At 41.4% G+C, this 20794-nt stretch overlaps 1 protein-coding gene across 3 annotated transcripts in view; it reads right to left on the bottom strand.

Annotated features, from left to right (window-relative positions):
- DLEC1 (DLEC1 cilia and flagella associated protein) overlaps nucleotides 1-20794 on the bottom strand; it is a 37225-nt gene that overhangs the window by 1238 nt on the left and 15193 nt on the right. For 2 of the 3 annotated variants that reach the window (XM_035317405.1, XM_035317407.1), the window contains exons 18-37: nucleotides 20475-20605; nucleotides 20007-20165; nucleotides 18082-18221; nucleotides 17664-17817; nucleotides 16636-16746; nucleotides 15001-15131; nucleotides 13442-13624; nucleotides 12887-12954; nucleotides 11610-11761; nucleotides 10954-11057; nucleotides 9914-9984; nucleotides 8833-9050; nucleotides 7824-7949; nucleotides 5842-5964; nucleotides 4970-5064; nucleotides 4794-4878; nucleotides 4053-4253; nucleotides 2995-3156; nucleotides 1853-2006; nucleotides 1126-1249 (exon numbers count right to left, since the gene is read on the bottom strand). In XM_035317405.1, the coding sequence (XP_035173296.1) occupies nucleotides 1126-1249; nucleotides 1853-2006; nucleotides 2995-3156; nucleotides 4053-4253; nucleotides 4794-4878; nucleotides 4970-5064; nucleotides 5842-5964; nucleotides 7824-7949; nucleotides 8833-9050; nucleotides 9914-9984; nucleotides 10954-11057; nucleotides 11610-11761; nucleotides 12887-12954; nucleotides 13442-13624; nucleotides 15001-15131; nucleotides 16636-16746; nucleotides 17664-17817; nucleotides 18082-18221; nucleotides 20007-20165; nucleotides 20475-20605 (2692 nt within the window). Of the gene's footprint in view, nucleotides 1-1125; nucleotides 1250-1852; nucleotides 2007-2994; nucleotides 3157-4052; nucleotides 4254-4793; nucleotides 4879-4969; nucleotides 5065-5841; nucleotides 5965-7823; nucleotides 7950-8832; nucleotides 9051-9913; nucleotides 9985-10953; nucleotides 11058-11609; nucleotides 11762-12886; nucleotides 12955-13441; nucleotides 13625-15000; nucleotides 15132-16635; nucleotides 16747-17663; nucleotides 17818-18081; nucleotides 18222-20006; nucleotides 20166-20474; nucleotides 20606-20794 lie in introns of those variants that run through there. The other variant, XR_004748159.1, reaches the window with a different exon arrangement.

Genomic DNA, 20794 nt, shown 5'->3' with positions numbered 1-20794 from the left:
GTTCACTGCAATCAGCGGGTTAGGCTCATCCTAAACTTTGCCAGGATATTAAAACTTCCACGTAATGAGTAAAGCTTAAAAAAAAAAAAAACTTGTCTTCTCTGGGAGGTGTGAAGGAATATCATGGGACCTTTCCTCTGGCCTTCTCAGCAAAAAAAAAAAAAACAAAAAAAACAACATTTGTAACAAAAGCTATGTTTTCCTTCAGGATTTGCATCTCATTAATTACAGCAAAGAAGTTAAAGGTTTTGGGTCAGTGCCTCTGCTATTCAGAAGAAATCCCCAGCCTTGATGAACGGTTATAGTAAGATATCCACAAACATAATTAGAACAATATCAGATGTTTTTTAGGACAAATAAAATTATTTGTATCTGGTTGCTGCTGCTCTTTGCTCTTGTCTGCCTGCAGCTCACCTTATCTTTGTCGTATGGAAAACCTTTGGACTAGAGACAACAAAAATGCATTGATTTTTTTCCAAACATCAACACGACTCAGTCTAAACATTGCACCAAGCTAAGCAAAACAAATTGTATCAGTGCATTAGAAAAACATCTTGCACCATTTGCTTCATCAGGAGATATTCTGAGGTAAAGGAATTCAGAAAGTTAACTTCTAGAGCACAAACTCTAATGAAGCATCCCTGAGACTGACTGCAAAAGACACTGCTCTTTCAGGGCAGACAAACAGATTCTTACTGGAATTTGGAACTACTCCATACACATTTCTCTCACTGTCCTAATAAAGTGCTAGATGCATAAAGGAGTTAACTGTTGTATTGGCTTCTATACTCACTCAGTTGACAGGCCTGAGATTTGCCCTCTGTTGAGGACAGTACCCTAAAGAAAGGGATTTTATCCAGTCATACACAGGCAGTACGCCACGCCAACTGCTTTAATAGCGTGATTTGAAGTAGGTAGACTGAAGGTTGAAATTCAGGGTGAGAATTTTAAAAGAAATCCTGTATGTGGGAGCAGTGGAGAGAAAGAGGATGGAAACAAGATTGGCAGGTGTCAAAGGCCTGATAACACAAGAACAGAGCAGAACTCTGCTTTCAGTGACTACTCACAACATAAGTCTGGGCTTGACAGGGAGTGACAGTAAGACTTCAGTTCTGTTAACCATACCTGGCAGTAAAGGTGATCTGCAAAACGTCTTTGGTAGGTTGGTCCCCTTCACGTGCCTCCAAAATGCCATTAGGAGGGGAGACAGAAAATACTTCCAGGTCATTATTATGCGTTTCCTGTTCAACTGCAGCAAAGAGGGCAAATACCAAACAAAGCAATATGAGACCTTCTGTATAGGTTTGTACAGCATATAGCTCTCAGAACAATGCACCTCCTTACGTGCCAACTAATAAATCATGTTTTGCACTGTCACAAACTTTCTGTGCTTGTGGCCAGTTTCTATTTTCATCCTTTAATCAAGGGGAGTGATCAATGTCCTTGTGTCAGAATAATGAGACCCTTATCTTCTTTCCTTTGAAGTCCATCTGTTGTTGATCTCATTAGGCACAAGCTCAAATGGCCCCCCGTGAGGAGCTGCTGCTGCTCATTGCCTCCTGGGATTGTGTTATAAATGAGCAAAGCATGTCCACTAACAGGGAGGGTTGTGGTTTGATCCTTTGGTTAAAACTGGAGCAAAAACTGAAATCAGCAGAGATACACTGATGTAAATGAAAACAAAAGCCAACAGCCAGCGCCACCCCCCATATGTGAGAACAGAAGCAGACCTGGTATGTTTGGACTAAACATCATTGTATGAGTGAATGCACGCAGCCTTAAAGCCAAAACAACCAGAAAAATGAACAGTGAAACTACAGAGCAAGGAAATCCAATTGCAAAACCCCAATACCCAGCAAAGCAGTCCAGTAACTTCTGCAGCCACTCCTGTTAGACAGGAAGACGTGTTCAGTCTTGGTCTGTGGAACAAAGCAGGTCTTGAAATCAACCGTGTCGCAAGACAGCTCCAGAACTGGGACAGTAAGGTATGCGGTCACTGGGACCAGCTGCAAAAGGGGGGAAAGGAAAAACAAGAGAACACCTTATTTTTTATATTGTTTTGTATCTGCTGCAGCTGGATCATTCTTACCTCAGGCACTGAATCAAGAGTATTCTGTGTTCTTTTTCTAACAGTGTCAGTTCCCCATTTTACAGCTTTGAATGAATGAACTTGTTGCTTGTTTTACTGCTTTGAGATAGGTTTTCAAACCAGACTTTGCGGTCTTAATGAAGTAACACGGAGTGAACATTCTGATTTGTTATTAGGATTTTCTGTGAGATGCAGACATTACAACATCTTGTTGTCCCCGAGAACTTCATATGGCCCGCGGTGAGTCATTCAATTGGTGCAAATTGCCCAAGATTATTATTATTAAGTCGACTGCATCTTAGATATGGTGCTTGGATCTTACAGATCAGTCCTCAGAAATACCTGGTTTGACGAAAATACACCGTACTGGAACTGCTGAAGATTTGGGTGGGGGTTATAGCTTTCCACCTGGAAGAGATCAGTCTTTAAATGTGTGTGGGCTATGACCACACCACATGAGCTAGGCAGGCTTAGGAGATTTTCAAGAAGCACTTGGGTACTGCAGGAGGCAGCGCTTGGTGACTCAGTTGCTGGCATGTTCATTGAGGCAGTCCTGCTTCCTGCAGTGCCTCAGGATGGTGAGAGTCATACTGTGACTGGGCGTGTTGCCCTTTCATTGAGACATATCATCTAGGCCTTCCTGCCATGCAAGCAGTGCTCTTACAGAAAATGGGCTTACAAACACCATGTTGCTGACCCAAAACTTCTTTGCCGGTCGGAGAGTCACCTGCAGGCTCAACAGCGAGCTATCTCCTTTTGCAAACCTGTGGCCATTCACTTCGACTGTAATGCTACAGGTTTACTCTAGAGGTGGCTGTATTCCACAGCTGAGTAAACCCTAAGGCACATTCATTCTGAATAAAAGATGCTGATAAAACAGCTCAGGGATGTCATTCTCATCTTACCTGGGTACTGTGGTTACTGTATTCGATGACCAGATTTTGACTGAACTTCAGCTTTCTCTCTCCATTCTCAAACTGGAGCACTTGGAATCCAGGAAGCATCTGGGTATCTGGCAAATGTTGATAGGTAAGCAGCTCCAGAGTTGTGTGGAATGACACTTTCACCTGTGGGAAGAGGAATTGAGATGACTGTCACATAAGATGGCACTGTGCAGGAAATCCAAAGTAAACACTGCTCAAAGGCCCGAGTGCACATTTTCCCACTGGAACCCAAAAGTGCTGTGCCAGCAACCAAATTCCCACTGGCATAAAGTGCTTTAATGGACATTAAAGAAAAAACACAGCTATTTCCTATAAATCCAGTACACAGAGCTGGAGTGTAAAGGTGAACAACTAATTGCTGAACCACAGGAGAGAAACATTCTCCAGCAAGACAAAAGAGCTCAGTTCCTGAGGTTACAAATACCATATTCCCAAAGATGTTTTAAAAATCTAAGTCTCCTTTCTTCTGACGCATGTGGAATTAAGACCTGTGTGCCTCTAAGTCTAAACGAACGCTGAAAAATGAGAAGCACACTTTAAAATGCAGCTGAGAGTTATTCCGTTTTGCACCCTAGGTAATTCTTGAATCCAAGACTTTGCTTCCTTTAATGTCACTGTGTACACCCCAAACTAACCATTTTTTTTCTCTTTGAACTGCCTGCATCTAATTTAAGGAAATGAGGGAACGTAGGCTTTGGAAGTCTTTTAATTAGTCCAGCATGTATTTGGCTATTGATTTAGGTAAAGTCCAGAAATGACACAGGGCTTTCTGCAAGAGTTTGTAATAGGTCAGAGTTGATGAGAAAAGCACAGCAGAGCCACTGTGGAAAAAATACTTTGTACCTGCAATATAGCAGGCAAAATTGCAGTTATTAGCATTTGCTAATATACCACTATTTCCCCTGACATCGGGAGATTTCTATACTGGTTGTGTTTTTCTTGTGGTTCATCTGGGCCATGCTAACATACCAATTACTAAACTATCTATTCTGGCAGAGGATTATTTTTTTTGAGCCTACCAGCATGTTTTGCTGTGGATAAAGTACAAGCTGCGGTTGCTGTTCTGTTTCTTCTTCCTTGCTGTGGGATGTTTTGGTGCTCTTCTTGAGATCTGTGCTGGCCAGGCTGAAGGGCGTAGACAGAAGGAGCCTGAAGTACAGAGGAACCTTAGTGCAATTGATGAGTTTCAAACTCTGAGTCATTACTGAATCTGTCAAAACCTGGTAGAAAAATTATTCAGAACTGGTTAGTTTAAACTCCCTTGGGAGCTTTGTGCTAGTCTGGTCTTTCAACAGCACCAGGGATCTGAAGGACTCCATCCGAAAGAAGCCCATTATTTTTTCCTTGTGTTTTTCAAAATTTCTTGAGTAAAACCCCAAAATACAAGTCATGTAATAAGGTTAGAGTCTTTGAATGTCAAAGGTCACAGAAACGGACTATGCTGCTCTAAGTGACTCATTCTGCTATCAGACCTTTATGTATTGACAAGAAGTACTTATTTTTCTACTTAAGAAATTTCTGCAAATAAAATCATACTAGAGAAAGATGAATAAAATAGGCATTGTCTGAGCTCAGCTATGCTTATTCCTGGCTAGTGAGTATTTGTAGTCCTTTCGGTTTACGTATCACGTTATATGCAACATTGAAAATGGCAACATGAGGACACTGGTAAAGATGCACTTTAAAAACCAAGTGCATGCAGCTGTGAATTTTCACAGAAACACAACCCAACAGAATACACCTGTGCGTGAAGTACTTACTCCTAACAGAGGCTGATCTGGTATGAGATCACTTGCCATAGAGTAAAACATCATTCCTCCATCATGAGCCATGTCTACTCTTAACCTGCGTGTAAGGAATCAGAGCTGGTCAGAGCCCTTCCCTCCAGGCTGATTTATTCTGTGAGTGTGTAAGGTGTCACTGTGAAGGTACTTACAGAGCGTGCCTTACGGAGGCTCTCAAGTCGATTCGTAACGGTGGAGCATCGTAGCCGTGTTTGCGGTGTACCTTGTCAGGCACTGCCCTTGCGAGCTGACAACAAAACCCAAACAAAAGTTCTGTATAAATGACAGCACTAAAACCTAAAGCCCTGCTTTTAGCTTGAGAGGCTGGTAGCCGAAATGGGATTCTGCTTGTCAACGCATTGCTTGTTTGTAAGATGTGATGGCAACGGGCAAGGAACAGCAGAAGCTGAGCAGTATTTGGACTCTTCGTGACTGTGTTTAATTCAGACACAGACAGCACTTCCTCCAGGAGTAAGGAACGTTAGGGATGTTTTTATTACATATTCTGTTATTCATTCATTCTACCTTGCACCTTTGCAATGATTCAGGTCAGAGAATCTCAGAGCAATTCACAAAGCACTACTCAAGCCTCAGCCCATGAGCTGCACTTGCAGTTTTTGAAGAGGAAGCTTCCCAGAGGAGAGGGGTGCTGTCCGAGATCTCACAGGAAGGTTGGTGCAGAGCCAGCAACAGAACTCGGCAGTCCTGAGTCTCGGTTGCATTGTTAGCTCTTGTTATCAATGAAACCTGATGTTGTGACAGCAATTCAAATCCCGGGCTTTTGCCTGGGGTGCACTGCACCAGACAATGTAACAAGACGCTGACATTCCCACCCCAGAATGCTTCCAAGCTAAAAGGTAAATGCAATAAATGAACTAATCTAATTAAGGAAGGATGTGCAGGGCTGCAGGAAGAGAACTGTTTGCACAGACTGGCCAAGTATACAGCAGCCTGCATGTGAAATTACAGGAATGGAAACAATTATTTCCTAGTCATCTTTAGCCCTGCTGGGATATCAGTTTACCTTGTCGTCTAGGCTCATGAATCCCAGCACAAACCCTTCACATTGCACTTCAGTGACGGTCTCCGGGAGGACATGCGGGGCGAAGGAGATGCAAACGGAGATGCTGCCACCTCCTGGAACCACCTGCAATCGAGAGACGCCTGCTGAGCAGGGCAGGCAGCTGCCGGGGATTGCACAAGCACCCTCAGCACTCAGCTGCTAAAACCGAGTTACACAAGCAGCCTGAAATCTCCTGGGAATGGGCTAAGCTCAGGGCACGCTCTGAAATGACAGCATGTGGCACCAAAACTGGTTTAATTATTTCAGCTGCAAATATCAGGATGGGCATTTTATCAACAGTTTAAGCCCAGTCACAGAACAACTCCCCTAAGCACACATATATATACCTGTCTGGTTTTAGAAATACCTAATTCTACCCAGTTCTTCCCACTCTTCCTCCATGGCTAACTCAGCTGTTACTCCTACAACTGACAGTATTCAGAGACAAAAGAAACCTTTTCTGACGATATGTAAGTGTGAATTATGAGTGTTTTACAGTTCAGTTTACTCTTGGCCATTTTTTTACTTTACATAACAGCAGGGAACACACTAACCAGCTACAGTGGATTTTCTGTGATGTACAGGTTAAATATGTCCTGCATGATTAAACCATGTTATTGCTGTGCCTGCAATTTCTCCCGCAGAACCAGTCCAGGTCTAGCCAAGTTTGTGAGCTCAGGGGCCGTGTGGTGTGTGCTGCTGTCAAGCTAGTGCTCTGCAAACAGCCTCCCTGAGTTCACGTGATCACAGGGTGAGCTGTTTGGCCCTGCTGGGCCTACGTTCAGAAGAAGCAGGGCTAGCTCAGCTCTCCTCACACTGTGTTCCCCCACTCAGAGCGGTGAGGACATAAGGAAGCTCTGCCTGAGGTTTAGCAGGGCTGGAGCAGGGCTGGAGCTCGAAAGCTCTGCCGTATCCTACAACACCGCAGGGTCTGTGCGTTGTGGTCACAGAGAGCTTATTTGCTCCCAGACATGGACTTGAGCCAGGTCTGGGTAGCTGTGCTGCACATCACCTGAGCTAACAGACCTTCTTGGATCAATAATGGAAACATGGAGGGCATTTCTGCAAAGAAATACCTGAATGGCTCTATAGGCATCAGCTACATCCTGCATGGGCCAGGCTCGCTGCTGGCTACACTGAACAGAGACTCTTTCTACAAAGGGGCACTTGTGTTAGCTTAGCTGTCTCAGTATCAGATCACCCCAGAGCTTACTGTAGGCTTCATTGCTTCCAGAAGCCATTTCCATATTTTATTTTATTATGTATTCTTTAGCTTATTCTAACTTGTAACTGAAACTCTTCGGCAAAAAGAACTTACTAATCAAAATTGGCACACTGGTGTTTTGGGCAACCTCACCACTCGTAGTTAGATCTTTCCAGGGCTTTAGCTTATTTCTAAGGAACTGTGACAAGGTTGCCCCTACTTGCAGCAGTAATTTTTGACATACAGTGGGTTACAACTGTTTATAGGGAAAAGCTGCCTACAGAACACCCCTTTCCCAGCCTGTTTTCTAATTCTGCCAGTTCTACTTGGCAAATCTGCACTGATTAAATAACATGCGCCCAAAGCGTCAGGCTGGATGCCTCCCACTTTATGCCACACACTTCTCTGAGGAAACCCAAGTGAGAAGTTGTTCTCTGTTGTTGCTTTTTTTAATACTTCACTAGCAGAAACGGATACCTGCAAGTCAGACCAGAGATGCCATTCTAGGGAGCCCAGTATAACTGAACACCTAACTCCAGTCATCAGTTAACTGCCCAAATGTAGGTGGGACACTTCTTTTTCTTTTCTGTTGACTCTGCAAAGTCACTTTCAAGATCCAAAAGCCCCCCTTGGCCTACTGTTTAGGAGTCTCTGCCCCAAACCCTCTTCCTCTTCCTTTGTCTCTGCTATCCTACAGAAAACATGCTAAATCTTAGCACAAAGAAAATGTACAGCTTACTATCTGTCTTGGAGTGACGGAGTAGGGGTTGTTAGCAGGAACCCCTTCATGAGGCCGGATAAGTACAGAGACGATCTTCTGCATTGTAGGTCCTTGAGTGATCTCTTCGCTGTCTGTGTCTGAAGACTGCAGGGACACAAGGGCGGGGAATGGTTAAAAGCATTACGCTGCAAAGGAGGAATGTAAGAGAAGCGTACAGGGAACTGTCCGTAAGGATGGCCAGCTCCAGTTTCTTTCTGGCACAAAAGCTGGACACATGGATGGGTCCTGCACATACATTTTTTCATGCATAGGTTTGCTCTCCCCAAACCAAAACCTCTTGAAAAATGTGCATGCTTGGGTCCTGTTCAGCAAAGAGAAGCACTCAGCTGAAACATCCCAGGCCCATTATATAAACCAGCACTCTAGGGAAACAACTCTCCCTTGTTGCACGTGGAACACTGGAGGTGTATTCAGAACAACTGTCTTCTGAGCTGAAACAGAGAAAAGGTGCTTTCTGTGAAGCTTTTGCTAGATCCTGCATAACACCTTCTCCCTGGTGCTCCCAGCCCTTCACAACAGTAAATTGACATATTATAACGAAACTTTACATATTCTAGTCTGTTATAACATGGTAACATCTAACAGAACCAGTCTGTTTTGGCACCGGGACAAATGCCTCCAAAACATTAGCTGCGATTTGAACTCTGCAGGTTAGATTCTGCTCTCCAAATTGATCCAAATTGATTTGGTTGTCAAGGACTGTTTAAAAAAGTATCTGACCAGCTTTCCTAAAGCTGGAAGAGCTGGAAGCTGAAGAGCTATTTGTTTATAGCTTGTTTTGGAAACTGATTACTGATACCTATAGCCACCTACCGATGCATTGCTTTTTTGACTGCGAGAGGAGCTGACATTTAATAATCCAGACCTTGGTTAAATGTTGTATTGCATGTTCTTGTTTTCAACCTTTCATGCCAAGAAACCCATCTTGTATCTCAGCAGCAGTATAAAAAACAGACTAACAGCTGACCTCATCGGTGGTTTGCAAGGCTGGACAAATGCTTCCACAGGGACTGGGGGGTTGATCCAATTTTAACGCGATCTCCGACTCCGAGTTGCTACCAGTTGATGCAGTCTCATTTTTATCCATGTCCTTAGGAGGAAAAGGGTCTCCAAAGAACATCAACAGGTCCACCAGCTTTTTATCATCTTTTACTTGGTTGTAAATTTCCCAGTCCAGGCGGATGTCTGAAGTGGAGAAAGGACAGTTGTTTCTGGTCATTCAGAAGACCCATAGCTTAGTTGGCTCTATAGAACAAGAAGATCAAGTAAAGAATTTGTTGTCTAGCAACTGGATTTGTATTAGAGCACATGTTAAGCTTTGCTATGTTTGCTGTAAACAAACCATATTGATTTAAGAGTGTGTGCATACCCTTATTACAGCTTAGCTACTCTCTAGATCCCGAACTATAGTTTCATTAACGTAAATGATAAGTAAACATTAAAATAAATGGTAAGTACTTTGTTTGTTAAGCAAACATTTTGGTGGCATTCAGGAAAAAAAAAAAAAAAAAAGAAAAGGTGATTGAGCATTGAAGAGCTTAAAATCTCACTTGAGATAAAAAGACTGAACGCAGAAGAGCCTGATGCCACAGATGCCACTAAGAAGCAGGTGAGAATTTCACAAAAACAGTATGGAAAATCCTGAATTCCCATCATTTCAATGAGGAATGAAAGCCCAGATGCACTAGGATAGAATGTGCTGTTCCATAGCAATAACACATTGAGTCAGTTACACATATTTTCCTGTACTCTGTCTGCAGCTCAGATGATTTACGTTGCAGAAAGCAAACAAATATTCATGGCAAATAATGCCCTAATAATAAATACTACCATTCAGATAAAGACCAGGCAACTTGTGCTATTTTTCTGTACTAGCCAAGTTAGAAAACAGCTTAGATATTGTCTTATAGACTGTCAATATCTTCACAAAAAACATCCTGATGAGGAATCAAGGCCAGTTAGTTAACATGTTAATGGGTTTTCTATTTTTATCATTACGAGGACCACAGTGCAAGCATTGATGTTTGTTTTACAAAAGTTAGTTTTACCAAAGGGAGTAGGATTGTTGAGCCGGACACTCCGAAAGACAGGACACCCTCCAGAAACGTGAGTGCCAAACCTGAGGGGGGAAACCTGCTGTCAGAACATGCAGAGAATACGTGAATGTCCAGGACAATTTTTCATTAAAGATTCATTTAAAAGTGGAACGTATCTGGCTGTGCTGGCAGCCTGTTAAGATTGGCTACCAGGTAACACATGGCAAATGCTGCAAAATCCAACATTTCTTTCTTTAATCAGGCTTTCTACCAATCTTGGTTGTTTCAGACATTTCAGGGTGAACATGTGAAGTCAGCTTTTGTGGAAGACGCTGGTAGTGGCAGCACATGGCTGTGCAGCAGTGCAGTGACCCATGTTAGACAAAGATTTCCTGGTGCACAAGGGTCTTTTATGGTGGGTGGCTAAATTCATTTTCTATGTCCCATTACAGAGCTGACACTGCAAACTCTCTTGGGTGCAGTCCAACATGCAACATTAATTCTTCTGAAGTCAGAAGTGTTTTCTGCTTAGTGTGTATTGCCCTGGTCCTCATACACCAAGCCTTACCCTTTACCCAGATGTTCAAATAGAACTCACTGTATGAAGAGGCTTAAACCTTCCCTTGCCCCTGTTTAACTGGAGATGCATTTTTCCATGGTCCAAGCAAAGGACAGGGAAAAACGTACTGGGGATGATGAGAACTGCCACCATGTACAGTCGGTCTTGATGATCCTGGAGGTCTTTTCCAACCTAAGTGATTCTAATTTCCAACCCAACTGAATCAGATATGTCTGGAATTAATAAAATTTCACGACTGTGTAACTAAAACTGGAATTGCTGGTAAAACCTGGGAAGATTTGTTTGCAGATTCTTTTCTAATTATGCTGGCAGAGGCAAATGCGTTGGTGTTACAGAAGCAGATATTGTACTTTGACAGTCACTCTGCTGACCTGCTCATTACACCACAGGAAGATGGGAACAGGTATATACGTTGGCTATTGCCCAGTGGTATTTAATTGTCTGACTTCTCTGACAGTATTTTGGGCTGTACCTGATTATGGGTTGCTGTGTTTGTGGTCCTGTCATCTGCAGGAAGATTGGACAGCCTTTCACAGTCATTTGCATAGGAATTAATTTAGTTTGTAAGTCTCCCACCTATTAAAAATGAATTTTTGCTATTAGAATCAAGATATATCTCTAGTACCCTGGTTACCAAATTATGCTTTGAAAACTGATTTGGATTTTCCTATGTTTTGACTGGTATCTTTTAAAAGCACCTAATTCATATGCACCTAATTCATAAGCTAAAGTTTTTCTCAGCAGGAGAACACAATAGCTCATACATTCATCAGCTTCCATGAGGCCTTTCCATACAACATAATTAATAATTGTATTGGTAGAGCAGAGTAGTGCACTGGCCAGCTACCAAACAGATTTTATATGTCAAAATTGCTCCAGTTACTTTAAAGACACATGGAAAACTCCTCAGGGATGGACACGTTACCCCAGAACTACACCAAGCACTGCAAGAGCAAGCAATTGTTCCTTACATGTCGTTGGAGGTAACGGTAGCAATATCTACCCTGAAATTTTACAGAAATCCTAACAAACGGAAAAATAATTTTTTTAACAGAAAGGAATCTGGGAAATATAATTGGTGTCAAATCTGCCATAGCAATATTTCATTTGAAACCAGGCCCCACCTACCTTACAGACAAGGTCATCACGGTATTCTCCCCACATGTTGTTGTAAGCTGTTATTTCTATGATTAGCTGCTGGAAGGCTTTCAGAGTTCCTGAGGAAGGTTGTACATGGAAAGCTACTCCCTTCCCATGAGACAGCAGTGCTGCTGCAAACTCTGAAGGAGCACAGCAAAGAAGTATTTGATAAGTTTTGAGGAAATGGAACAAAGTTAGCCTTTCAAAGAAAACACAGGACTGATCTTTAGTTAATCAGGATAGCTTCACTGGCTTGAAAGAAAATGGGATCACTTACACAGCCCATATTTTTACCACTTTACTTCAGTTCCCTTCTGCAGTGGGTCTTTAAATAAATAAATAAATAAAAGCAAGCAGTTTAAGTGAGTCAGTTCTTGCAGAGATTATTTCATAGTCTCCCTTCGAACAACCTGTTCCAGGACTCTGAGATATGCAAGGCAACGATTGGTTACATAAAAACACACCCTCAGTTTGAGAAAAAATAAGCTGGAATTTGTGCTAACTGGTTATCTTTCTATTAGCAGCTGCCTGTTTACCTCTAAGTGCTGTTCAACACAAAGAACATGAATTACAAAGAGCAGAGCCTTTCCACATTCTGAGTCACTTAGTCCTCTAAATCAATAAGCTTGCATGGAATCTGTCAGAACAGCTTTTTTCTAATCTTAAGGGCTAATTCAACAGCTGAAAAGCTTTGTCTTTTTAACAGATACCAAACACTATGGCAAGCTGCCAATATATCCAAGTTTTATTTTGGATACAGAAGACGCATCCACACTTTATAGCATTTTGATCCCACTTACCCCCCCTCCCTAGGTCCCCTGTGGCTCCAATATTATTGTTTTCAGTACAAGGCATCAGAAATGATGGATGTGCTGTGGGGTAGTTTTCTACAGCAGGGAGATAAATAAAAGGCTTTGAGGGAGAAAAGCCTGCTGCAATGGTATCGGAAGACAGTATAGAAAGGAAATGGCCAAAGGTTACACATCTTGTCCATGCTAGGAACGAACTGTAAGTAGAATCATCCATCTTTGTTTAAGACCATTGGTTTATTTAAAAAATAAATAAAAAATGACCTAATGCTTATGCAATGTGGAGTTTCAGTCTCAAGAATGAAGTGAGGAACCAAGCTGTTTAACAGTGTAGACTTAGCCAAACATTCCAAGAAAAAAATTATGTGCCTGACTGGCAGATTTGATGCTGAACGTGGTAGTCAGCTGGTAGTCAGCCTTCTCTCCACTGAGTGGGATAACAATTATTTCTCATACCTGACTGCGCTCTTTTGGCTGCATGTTTTGTGATGGGCGCTCTCCTTTTCACCAGGTAGCCTGAAGAGCTTGAAAAAAAAATTAAAAAAAAAAACATGACAATTCTGTGAAATGAGCTTGTCTCTGCTAAAATAACAGCTCCAGCTGACTCCTAATTTAGTGGTCATTATTACTTAAAGAAGGACTGCCTGCAAAGTATTCTTATGTAAGAATCAACTTAAGAGTTGTAAGGCTGTGTACAACCCAAAACAACAGAGCCTTGGCAGGTACAAAGCAGCTTACATCCATTGGCAACAATAGTGTTTTGCCATTTATGCCAGCTAAATCTTCTGTCCTGGCACTGCAAGCTATCTGGTCCTGCAGGAAATCTCATCAGCACTTTTCATTAACACAGTCAAGGAGCTTAAAAAAATATCAAACACAAAAAACAACCAACACTAGAGCATGGCAGAAAGTGCATCTTGTGACACAGGAAACAGCACTCTGTCTTGATTTCAGTTTTAATCCAGATCTCCATTAGTATTTGAGTTATTATGCAGAAAGGTTAAGACTTACAGGCAGATTTCTTCTGGAGTAGGTGAGTGGCCAGTAAAATAATCAGCTTCTAATTTGAATGGTGCACTGATTCCAGTGTGATTGGTAAGAATCAGCTGGCACTTTACCGTGTCTTTGAATGTAACTTCAGATCCAAAGTCCAAGAGAAGATCACAAGGGCTTTGTAATATTTGTCTTCCTTCACTGTCAGAAAAAAAAAAAAAAAAAAAAGAAGTATTAAAACATCAGTCCTATTTTCTTATGCCACAGACAATTTTAGGAGATTTAAGATACGCAAGATGCATTTACTGCTTTTCATTTTTTCTACTTGGAAGGATCTATTTTGGGTAGAAAGTTTATCGTGTATAGCATGGCTACCTAACAAAGTAAAGCCATTTTTACTTATATAAAAAGAATGGATAAAGACAACCACATTTGTAAAGAGAATAATCATGCTACGTGGTAAAAAAAATAATAAATATATCAGTCAGCTACACCAAGTCAAAGAGAACTCAAAGAGAACTCTGGCAGTGCAATAAGAAATCTTAATGACCCGAACTACTGGATTTTGGGTTTCATTCTGTAAGAGCTGAATTTGCACATTTTTGGCACTGCAGAAGATAGCTGTTCCTCACAAACACGTTACGGACTACAGAGGCCCCACACTGCAGTTAGCAGGCAGAAAGGTAATTTTCACACTCTCTACACACAGAAGTGTCGTGACAGCTGGCAGGTGACCAAGTGCCAGGAGGACACGTGAGAACAGACAAAACACAACTGCATATAGTGAAACTCATGGTTAACTTCACACCAGTTTATTATTCACAAATTGAATTAATTCAGAGCTGTTAATTTAGTTTGTTTCAGCAATACAATGGTGGGAGTGTAACAGTGCTCTGAGAGCTGAAGAACTCCTCTCTTGGGTTTACAAGGATGCTGAATTTGGGTATGGTGCAAACCCAGTACCTTCCCTTCATGCAGTCCCTTTCAGCGAACAGTCACAGCACATTTTACTGTCCTCCAGCAGGAGGAGGAATAAAGCTTACATAGGTAACTTTTGTTTTCCTCTATTGTTCTTTTGCTCTGGAAAGAAGTAATTTTTGTTCTGTTAATTTGGATGCCCAAGATACAAAGAGATCTTCAGTTTTATAGAGTGGGACTGTAAAATCATGTACTGCACTTGCACGCTGGAACATTTAGTTTGGAAATAAAGTTTGACTGTGTCATTATGATCTGCCTTAAGGTCTAGTGCCATGGAAGTTTTGTCCAGTTTATGAAATGACAGCACTAAAACCTTGCAAAGAGATAGGTGAATTATAGTTCAACGTCTTCTATCATTAAAATATTATTAAAAAAAAAACACCACTGTCTTTGGTATAAAGCTGATCTACATTACATCTGGCTCCAACAAATCTTCAGAGGTTTATCAAACATTACTCTTGCCATGACATTCTTTAGATGTTTTTAATACTATCAAACACTTGGGTATGAGTATTCTACAGACAGATGAGGGTTTTCAGTCTATTAAAACTGTTCCACAAATAGAAACAGAAGATGACATCAACAATGCCTTGATTTACCTGGCAGCTCCACTTTCACCAGGTACTGAGTAGGTGACATGCAGTCCTTTCACGTCTCCAGAAATGCTCAGAAAGAGGGGTTCAGTCATGTCTTCTATGCTACAGGAAAGGACAAGGTCTTTCAGCTCACCCTGACAGAAGAGAAGAGTCAAATTAGCTTGTGAATCAAATATTAGAGGAAAGGCAGCTTCCTTAAGCAAACTATTTAGAAAATGTGTATAAACCACACTGGAAAAAAAAAAAAAAAAAAAAAAAAAAAAAAAAAGCAGAACTACAACAGAATCCTGAAATTTTTATTGAGTTGATTTGTGTACTTCCTGCTAGCATTAGATTTGCTTAGAAGGACATAACAAGGTAAAAATTTGTGGCTGTTTCATATCTTTGTACTGTATCTGCCTGTAACCCTAAAACTGCTCCATTAGTGATTTTTGATACGCTTCCTGTGGTGTAAATTTTGAAGTTCTAAGCAATAATCACTTTCAATCATACTAACACGATTTTCTGGAAACAAGTTTCATTTCTACCTGGGTCTAAAGCAGGACTTGTAGGATGAAATATGTGGCAAATACAACAGTACTCTAGCTAAATAAACACTGCCATCCTTTTTGGCCTTATCAATACATGAATCAGTGCATCCTGTGTAAAATAAGAAACTGGGATTCATCTCAAGATTCAGACTTCTAAACGTAGCTCTCCAAACGTGAGACCATCTACAAAGGTGATTTCCAAATACGACTTCCAGATCTCCACAGATTCAGTATGGGTACTTCGCTCACAATGCAGACAATCCTTCTTGTAGGTGGCTCAGATGGGATTCAGTTCCCCAGCGATAAGCAAAAGTGCCCTTTCAGATGCCCAGTGTGCCCTGTTGAGCTTCCAGCTTTGAATGAAAAAGGCTCAGGTTTACTGGAATCCCGTGCCACATATAGCAAGCATACATGTTTGGTGTCATGTCTGTGCATCAGAGATCTGCTAGGGCAGCTCTAGTGAGTCCAGTGAACACCTGCTTTTAAGGAAATAACTGTGACTTAGGCCTCCTGTGACTGTAATGGGAACTAATACACCTCATGAATAGGGAGTTTCTTTATTTAGATGCTTTAAATCAGATGTTTGAATGACCCCCATAAAGTCTATGGCTGAATTTACATATTTTGTGAACTTGGCAGTCTACACCCTGCAGGGCTTTTTAATTTTGCGGACTCTCAGTCCCAGTAGTCTCTTTTAATTTGTTTCCAAATACCAAAATGTCATGAGCCCAGCTGCATTCAGAAAACTAAATACGTGCTATATATGTCAGCCTGCTATATTTTATTTGGGATAATCATAAGCATGGATCTGTAAGCTCCAAGAAAAGTGATAAGCACTAAGAGTAATCGAATAAGCATTTTAAAAAGAAATAAAATAAATATAGTTGGGAAACAAACAGGCAGGGTAGAAAATTGCACACCATGTGGACTGCTTTAATGGTTGCCTTCAACCATGGTTACCTCTAAAGCAAAGCAATTTCAGAGATATTGTATGTAAAAAAGGAACATTATATTTTGTATATAATAATCCTTCCTTCTGCCAGATGGAGGCAAGATGAGAATGCCAGCATTGCTGTTTTGATAAAATTGCATCCGTTTTTAAACTTACTGTGACGTTAGTCGTCAGCTCTATGCAGAATTCTTTTTCTTCATTTGGACCTAAGGTGCCACTGGCTGGAGACACAGTGGCAGTGCAGAAAGCTGCCTGACTTCCAATGAGCTGCCAAACAGGACAAACAGTTAACTTTGTTAATTCATTAACTCTGATTCTTTAGGATATTCTTTTCAGATCATAGAGGACTTTAACAACAGAGTTATTCCAAGGTTTAGGAACACTTTCAGGTAGCAACACAGTTTGCTGAGATGAAGCTTGCTTTACAATTCCCATCTGCTTAGATTCATCTGCTTATATTAAAGTGTCTTCAGGTGCTCAACTGAGGGATCTGGGCTGGGAGCAGGGTTGCTGTAGACCCTTTCACAGTCAGAAGCCATTGACTGTATGAATGTGGTAGGATTCAGTTACCTAAACACAGGTACACAGAATAGCTGCTGGCTGCTGTGACAGGACTTACAAGAGACCACACTTCTTGAGTGACACCTGAAGGTCACTAAAAACATTTGACGGCACCCAAAATGACACCTAACATCTATATTCTAGTGACTGACTTCCTGCCCAGATTTCCCCTCACTGAAAAGGGAGTTCAGACAGTAGCCCACATTCTGACATTAAATTTATCTGTCCTAACCTGTGAACTGAATCCCACCCAGAACGTGGAATTTAAATTTAGACACAATTCAAAAGCAGCATTGTTTCTTTGCTCTGCTGAATTAAATGCAGACCCTAAACTGCCATGATACTTTAATACTCTGGTAGCTTGCATCCTATTTTCCCCTCCCATTCTGCCCACCCATTCTCCAAGATACTATTGACAGACAGTAAAAAGTTATTAGCATCAGTGGGTAGTTTAATCTTTTCATAAAGTCTGGGCTCAAGCTGAAGCCTTGCTCCAAAACCAGTAAACAGCAACCATTATTCAAAGGACATATCAGAAAAACTCTTAATTATTATTTCTGTTTTTGATAGAAATTACAATTTCCATCCGCGCTTTATTCTCCATCCATCAGAAACACACTTACCTTTCCCCACAGGTATTTTGCTGGCAGCCGTGTCTGGTTAAAAAGTTTGCTGGTTGCTTTGACAGGAATTCCAGTATAAATTTCAGTGAGTGCAAGGTGGCTAGACAACAGACACGCTTGGGGGGTCTGAACTTCAACAAAAACAGGAAGATGACTGGAAATAAACACACAGATGGTCTATTGTTATCGCTAATGAAATGTGCTAGACATACAACAGCATGCTGGAAAGAATGATGATGATGTTTATTTAGCAATATTAGCGATTGGATAGCTCTTTGATAGGTTACACAAGCCCATTTCTGAGTTTCTGCTACATAATTTCGTTTTAGGAGATAAAACTACCTGGGGTGAAAATCACATGTGACTCTCAGGAAAAAAAAAAAAAAAAAAAAAGCAGAACGTGACTTTTTCCCCTTACCTCCCTGCTCCGTTTTCTACCTCCAGTTCTAATATTGTCTGGAGACGCTGGCACAGCACTGACGTGAACTGAACGGACACCCTGCATGTCCCCAAAGGGGGTATTTCTCCAGCAGATGGTTGAATGGTAAAGGGAGATACCTATGAGAGGAGAGAGGACACAGGATTTTTTTTGACACCTGCAAAGCAAGTGTAAAATGCTGTACCTGCACACTCCAATTAGGATTTGTGTGTGTTTAGTTTTTCCTCAGACATGTCCTTTTTCTCTGCCCCTGGATTCCCATCCAGATGGATTTTAGAAAGTGCAATGCTAGCTTTGTGAAAACCTGGCTAGAAAAGGAGAAGGGACTTTGCTTCTATGGGGACAGCTAGCAAAACATCAATGACTTAACCAAGGGCTTAACAGGAATGGCTGTGCATAGGGTGAGGGGGAGCATGAAGCAGTCAGCAGTAGCAGCAGTGTCTCCTCCCAAGCAGAGAGCCTGAGCAGCAGCTATGCAAGGTGCCGAGGGAAGATTCCTGAACACAGAGTCAAGAAAGGAGGGCTGGAGGAGCACAGATAGAAAAAACACCACTGTAGGATGGGGGCTGGAGAAGTTCAGGAAAAGGAAAGAGGCAGCTTTTATGCAGGAAGAAGTGAGAACTTGATCTACGATCTTCACTGGGATATGAGTGGATTCTGGGAAGATAAATTCAAAAGATTAAGGCCCTACAATCTCTCTGAGGTCCTGGGAAGTGTTGGGAATGCCAGGGGACAAAGAAATAATAAAGTGAGAAGGAAAAGTTTGAGGACTGTTAAAACAGGGTCCCCTCCAGGGCACCGTGTTTCAGGCACTTCTGATTATAACTCTTTTGTGGAAAAGGGACTGGCACACACACAACTGTTTTGAAAGGCTGACATAGCCACCACTCATAAAGCCTTCTTTTTTTTTTGCCATCAACTTTCACCCAAAGTTGGTGATATATCTGCATCACGTGTAAGAAAAACAATCAAACAAAAACCAACCAAGCTCCTGCTTAATAAGCTGCTCTTTCAGTTGCAAAACTGACAAAAATTGTCCAGAAAAACAGAACTTCTGATCAGTGCTTAGATTAATTTTACCACAAAACTAGCAAACTCAATTCCATGCATGGTCAATTATGTAAAGAGTTTGGCCTCTTGTTACTAGGAAAAGTACTTATCCTTGAGTCCGGATTTCCTCACTTCCCTTTAATGCTTAACACCAAGGAGAAATCTATCTACAAAGTCTATTGTGTGCCAAAAATAATCAAAATAAACATTTTGCTTGATTTTTTTTTTTTAATTTATGTTTTAAAAATATAATTGCAGAATATGTGATGGTCTGCAGATAGCAGCTCTCACTCAATTCTTTGCTACCTGTATCACCTCCAAGCTGCTCTAGTTATTTTACGTGGAATAAGCTGTGAAGTCAAGGACCGGAATGGACTCTATTTATCACAGCCTAGATAATACTGAACAGCACTATTAGTATTCACTGTGGTAAGAAGTCAGTCTGGGGCACCTGCATGTTTCAAAGTTATCATTTGAAGCCAACAAGTCCAATTCAGTAGGTGCTGAGATTCTTGTATCTGGTGCTGATGTGGGTGTGTGGGAGTGCTGAGCAGCCTCCACTCTAATGCAGTCTTACCCCCTTACATACATTAGCAGCAGCTGAAATCCCTGGCATACCGGAGATACTCCGTGTCTCTTTGGATCAGACTGGCATGGGGGATTGATATAAACAGAACTGAAAAAAATTGCGAATGTATTTCATTTCAAAAAGAACTTGTGCACTTATGTAACTGTGCAGAACCCGTTTGATAAGGGGTCACTGAAATCAGAACTTTTGATATCTGGATTGAATAGTACAGCCTGAGAAAGAAATAGCTAATGAGGGAGAATGGCAAGTTACAGCAGTGCCTTACCTCTTCATTCCTTTCAGCTAGACAAACCTGGCTTTCTTGCATTCTCCACTGTGCTGGCAGCTGACACAGATTTTTAATCTCAAAGGTTCTTAACACACTCTCACCCCACTTAATCAAGCCTAACTGGAGTGATGGAACATCAATGCAAAGAAGAGGACCCTAGGACACCAAGAAACAGATGTCAAAATGGACATTTCTGCCAAAGTCGCCTAATTAAAAAACATTATTAGCCAAGATTAATGTTCAGCTTCTCAGAGAATAGCAGAAAGCAAATGCCTTGCGTGTAATACAGAAAAAGTCTTACTGTCACGGGAGTATCAGCATTTACACAGCTGTTACTAGACAGTAAAAATGCCTGCTATTTGTAACTACCCTAGATTTGTCAGGCCTTCAAGAAGCAAAAGGCTTTATACAGTCAACAGCCAGGCCCTGCATCTAGTCACACTGCACCACTGAACTGGTCCTCACCTTGAAAGCAGCCTCAACATGCAGCATGACTGGCTCTGGAGAGTGTTCAATTTTACACGGCAGGTTATGGCTGACATGCCCAGGTTTGCCTCCAGTAATTGTCAGTTCAAATTCACAGCATTTATTCATATCTAGAAAAGTAAAAAAAATAAAATAAAATAAAAGCCCTATCACACCCTCTTGAATTGAAATAACCCACTGTAAGCCTAGTACTGAAGCTACTGGGACCAACTAAAGTCTTCCACTGGCTCCAGTAGGCTGGGGAGCAGGCCCTGATTGCATTATAATGCTCTAGGACTTTTCCACTGGTACCATTTTAA

Source organism: Oxyura jamaicensis, chromosome 2 (genome assembly GCF_011077185.1).
Source record: "Oxyura jamaicensis isolate SHBP4307 breed ruddy duck chromosome 2, BPBGC_Ojam_1.0, whole genome shotgun sequence".
Classification (NCBI taxonomy): domain Eukaryota; kingdom Metazoa; phylum Chordata; class Aves; order Anseriformes; family Anatidae; genus Oxyura; species Oxyura jamaicensis.
This window is presented reverse-complemented; position numbering and strand designations above follow the sequence as displayed.